Raw genomic sequence first — 5,058 nt, 5'->3', positions numbered from 1 at the left:
GTGCGTTTGATTACATGCACGAAACTTGCATGGAAAGAAAATAAATTATTCTTAATACTTATTTGCATGTAAATTATTAATTACATGTATTTAATTGATTTAATTTTCAACTTAGAAAATATTATATTTATCTATTTTTTATTGGTGAGTAGATGAAAGAAAGTTGACAGATGAGAGAGAGAGAGAAAGAAGAGCATGAATTCCTTAGAAAATAAAATCCTACTCTACCTCAAGAAAATATTTTCTTTGATTTTGAGGAAAATATGGTTATACGATCAAAAGTAAGAAAATATCTTTCATGAAAAAATGTCAATCAAACAACACGCGAAAGTAGAAATTTGAGTGGAAAAAACATATTTTTCATGAAAAATATAGGCAATCAGACATACCCTAATTTTTTTTTAATAATTTACAATCAATATCAAACATTAATTTTAATCTTATATTCACAATTATTATCTATTATTTAACAACACATTTCGTGAGACCCATTTCAGCATTTCTATCGCATTCCATTGCTGCAATCAGTGGCTAATAAGGGGAATTGTAGCCCTGTCCAACTCCAATCCGTATCCATTTTAACTATCACTACTAAAAAATAGAGTTTCAGGCACGGATTTTCCGTTCCTAAAGCCTCAATATCTGTTGCTAACAATCTTCACCAACGAAATATTTGCAACCACAAATCCGTTGGTAATTTGAGGGTCGCTAATAGTTACCAATGAATCATGTCGTAGGTAAAGAGTAAACATTTTACCAATAAACTTTCCGTTGGTAAAGTATGAATCTTTTACCAACAGAATTTTCGTTAGTAAAAGTTTTAACCAATACCAACCGACTTTCCGTTGGTAAATATCTATCATTACAATTGGTAAAAATAAATGTTGTAAATAACCGTATGGTAAAAAAATTATTTATTATTATTATTTAATAATTATAATAATTTTTTATTTTTTATTTTTAGCCAACTAAATTGAAAGGCCAAAATATTGTTTAACTCCTTATTGGACCACAAATTTATAGAGGGCAACTACAAAGATATTGTTGTAAACTTCCGATGTGGGATAAGTGAATTATTTTTACCAACGGATAATCCGTTTTTAATTACCAACGGAATATCCGTTGCTGAAAGATTAAAATGTTAAACGGTTATATTCGGCACGGAATATCCGTTGGTAAAGGGATATCATTTTTACTAACGGATAATCCGTTTCTAATTACTAACGGAATATCCGTAGGTAAAAGATCAAAATGCTAAATGGTTATATTAGGCACGGAATATCCGTTGGTAAAGAGATATCATCTTTACCAACGAAAAATCCGTTGCTGATTATTGTAGCTAAAAGTGAATTATATTTACCAACGGATAATCCGTTTCTAATTACCAATGGATGCAATCCATTGGTAATATTTGGTACATTACCTACGAAATATCCGTTGGAGGAAAATCCAAATGTTAAACGATTACATTAGGTACGGGATATCGGTTGGTATAGAGATATCATCTTTACCAACGAAAAATCCATTGCTAATTATCGTAGCTAAAAGTAAATTACTTTTACCAACGGATAATCCGTTTCTAATCACCAACGGATGCAATCCGTTGGTAATTTTCCGTAGGTAAAAAGTTGTTTTTTAGTAGTGTATCACCTATTTTATAATTAAGAGATTAACTATTACTCATTTCAAAATTAAGAATAAAGGTATCAAATTTCAAAAATAAGATGTTTATTAAATTTTTTTATGATTTAATTAATTAATTATATATTTTATAAACTAAATATATTAAAGTCACATATATATACAATTTGGTCACAAATCTTAGTTACATATTATTTTTGGATCATAAATCAGAATTTTTATATGATACAAATTATTTTATGATTACAATTCAAAAATTTTATGGGTCGCAGTTCGTTCGTCAGTGATAAATCAAAAATTCATATGTCACAATTTATTAATCGATCACAAATCACAAATATTATAAGTCACAACTTATTAGACATTTACAAATTATCGGTCACAAATTAAAAACTTTTAGGTCAAACATGATTTCTTGGTCACAATTTTTTTCATTGGTCACATATTGTTTATTGGTCACAGATTAATTAATTTAATGGTCACATTCAACCATATAATTTGTGATCATCTCCAACACTTGTGACCACCACCTCACAACCACCTCCAGCAACACCATAGTACCGGCACCGTCACCGCCACCACTACCTTCTCCACAAACAAATCATCGTCACCACACAAACACCATCACCACTAATGGCACCATCGTCATTGTCAGATCCACCACCACACAAACACTATCACCATTACCACCACCACATAAAACACTACTTCGCGTGCTCTGGTAGTAGATCAGCTTCGCAAATACAGTCGTCGGTGATTTGCTCTTTCTAGGGTGAAATGGATAGAAGGTGGGGGATGGGGTTGGACGGCGACGAGGGAAAAGGTGAGGAATTCGAGATTGTCGAGGGCGGTAGGTTGTGTAGAAAGAGAATTGAGGAAGGCAACGGGTTGGTATAGAGAGAGAATGTGTAAATGTAGAGAGAGATAGGAGAGTGGGAATCAATTAGGGTTTGTGAGGAGTATATATATTTAGTAAAAATATTGATTAACATAAAATTTTTTTATTTTTGAATAATGAAACATCTAACCTGATTTTAGAATACTGAACTTTTAAAGTAGGTGTGGCGTAATTTCCACCTTTTTTTAAAATAATATTTTGTTTTTGGAATTTTTAATATGTTATTGTATTGTGGTGAATAGTAAACTAATATGTTTAAATTTTAATTGTTGGATTGTGTATNTGTTTTTGGAATTTTTAATATGTTATTGTATTGTGGTGAATAGTAAACTAATATGTTTAAATTTTAATTGTTGGATTGTGTATGCTTATGCAATCAAATAAAAGAAAATAAAACTAAAAAGTGCTAAATTATCATGGATAATATTTTGACAATCGTTTATATATATACCTATAGTGAATAATATTGACATAGGCACGGACATGTAAACAGTGATTGGGACCATTGATCGAGTGGCTTGTAAAGAAAAAATTAAATTGTTGTTTTTGAAGGGGTGTAATTGACTTAAAAATGAATTTTTAAAAATATTTTTAACTTATTGAATGAAATTTCATGAGTAATAATAGTAAAAAGAAATGAAAATCTCGAATTTGTAAAATTTTAACCATTCTTATGATATTATTTGTAATGTTCAACTGCATTTTATTGTATGTTTGACATTTTAAAACTTTCATTTTATATTGCTTTTTTTGCAAATATTTACATTCATAATTCACATCTCAAATTTACAAGTTGCTCGCATTGTAGAAATTTTACGCTACTACACAATTAGTGAGTACTTAATTTTTCCATCACTAATTTTTTCATTTATTTACAATTGGTAATAGTTCATTTAAATGAAAAATTAAATTGTTTTTATCTTGCCAACCTATTTATATGTAAATTATATATAAATTTTACTATATTGATTTTTAAAATTCCAACCATCCCCAACATTCAAGTAGGCATCGGGTTAAGCATCTACACCTTATCTGCAATCTTTGAACAAACTACAAAACAGATTATCAGGCATAAATAGTTCCCAAGAACTGACAGAATGCAGAATCCAACAAAAGAAAGAGAAACATCACACCTAGAATATAGAAAAAAGCCATATGGCCAGGATTGGGGTGGCGCCCCCAACCCTGGACAAGAAGCAGGGTTGATATGACATTTGCATTCTGCACTTGGCAGAAGGCTTGAGCAAGCAACAAATTACAGATACCTTTTGTTGGAAGTTCCACATACTCATGGTAATGTTATGATATCAGATCAAAAGTGTACAAATATGCTTTAGCTTCAGAATGCATCAGCAACAGCTATATGAAAGATTTATTGCTCCCACATATTATTGCAAAAGCTAAATTTGTTCGATAAATTAGTCAGTTAATGGTCTGACTTCATACGAATAATCACTGTGAACATTATATTTTACAAGTTCCACAACAGAAATTGAAAAATGAGCCACCCAATTCATGGTACATTGATAACTCCTCGCATAAACAAGTACTAGCGTCATGAACTGCTAATTTCTCAGCAGCAAGCATGAACGTTAATTGTCAAAATAAATGAATCATTAAAATGGTAATAACATCACAAAGACTCTAGGGAGAAAGTCAGGTCCCGTAGGAGCAACAAAGCAACAAGGGTCCAATTCCACTTCCTGCAGAGCATTAAAACGGTACAAATTGCAACCTGCAAGAGAATGACTCTCAACAAAAGATTGCATCACTCACTAACATTCCAACTCAGGAATGTGATCTCAATGAACATAGCGAGGACCTCCTATACCAATTTTTCAAACTTGCAGTGCAGTTTTGTGGACCATTGTCTCCTTGTGGATTTGATGACAACTCTTCTCAACAAGGTCAAGAAGCTTCTCCAAGTTCATAGCCCATGAATTTAGAGTGTCGTTGCTGTCCTTGGCAGCCTGGAAAGACACTATACCTACAGGTCTGTCGATCTTTGCAACCAATGCTTTGGAAACAACCATTTCTGAAAGATGCTTCTCGGCTTCCTGCGGGGAGACATTATCATAATATAGATAAAATAATCTAAAAACTTTCAATCTTCAAGCATTGAAATAAATAAATTCAAGAGCAGATGATCCGGGAAATATTGAGATAAAAGGGTATTGAAACTATTATAAAAAAGAAGTAAACCACAAGATAATAAATGGAGCTCAACTATTCAGGAGAAGTTAAGCAGAAAGAATCATCGCGTTTACACGTGGATTATCAATGTGGCTAAAATGATCTTCTCACATATATATATAATGCTGGGCATGCTGCCGATAAAGGACTACAAACTGATCATAAAAGATAAGTTATGCTCGCTCATAGACCTTGTACGTCCCCGGTCTAATTCCAGAACTTTCTAAGCCCCCGTTTGAGCCACATTATTGTAAAAATGAGAATAAAAAATATAGTCGTTATGTGCCCCACACAAGAGATAAAAAGTCAAATATGGTTGCTTGATG

General features: G+C 31.9%; 2 protein-coding genes across 2 annotated transcripts in view; one reads left to right on the top strand and one right to left on the bottom strand.

The window, feature by feature from the left end:
• LOC111366817 (ribonucleoside-diphosphate reductase large subunit-like) overlaps nucleotides 1–2,538 on the top strand; it is a 23,882-nt gene extending 21,344 nt beyond the window's left edge. The window contains exon 10 of the mRNA XM_022987512.1: nucleotides 2,413–2,538. Within this exon, the coding sequence (XP_022843280.1) occupies nucleotides 2,413–2,538 (126 nt within the window). The remainder of the gene's footprint in view (nucleotides 1–2,412) is intronic.
• A 1,389-nt stretch (nucleotides 2,539–3,927) lies between these two features.
• The window catches only part of LOC111366816 (26S proteasome non-ATPase regulatory subunit 12 homolog A-like), a 4,243-nt gene continuing 3,112 nt past the window's right edge, over nucleotides 3,928–5,058 (bottom strand). Inside the window, exon 10 of the mRNA XM_022987511.1 lies at nucleotides 3,928–4,596. Coding sequence (XP_022843279.1) covers nucleotides 4,378–4,596 — 219 coding nt within the window. The 3' untranslated portion in view covers nucleotides 3,928–4,377. The remainder of the gene's footprint in view (nucleotides 4,597–5,058) is intronic.

Source organism: Olea europaea, chromosome 18, assembly GCF_002742605.1.
Source record: "Olea europaea var. sylvestris chromosome 18, O_europaea_v1, whole genome shotgun sequence".
NCBI lineage: Eukaryota > Viridiplantae > Streptophyta > Magnoliopsida > Lamiales > Oleaceae > Olea > Olea europaea.
This window is presented reverse-complemented; position numbering and strand designations above follow the sequence as displayed.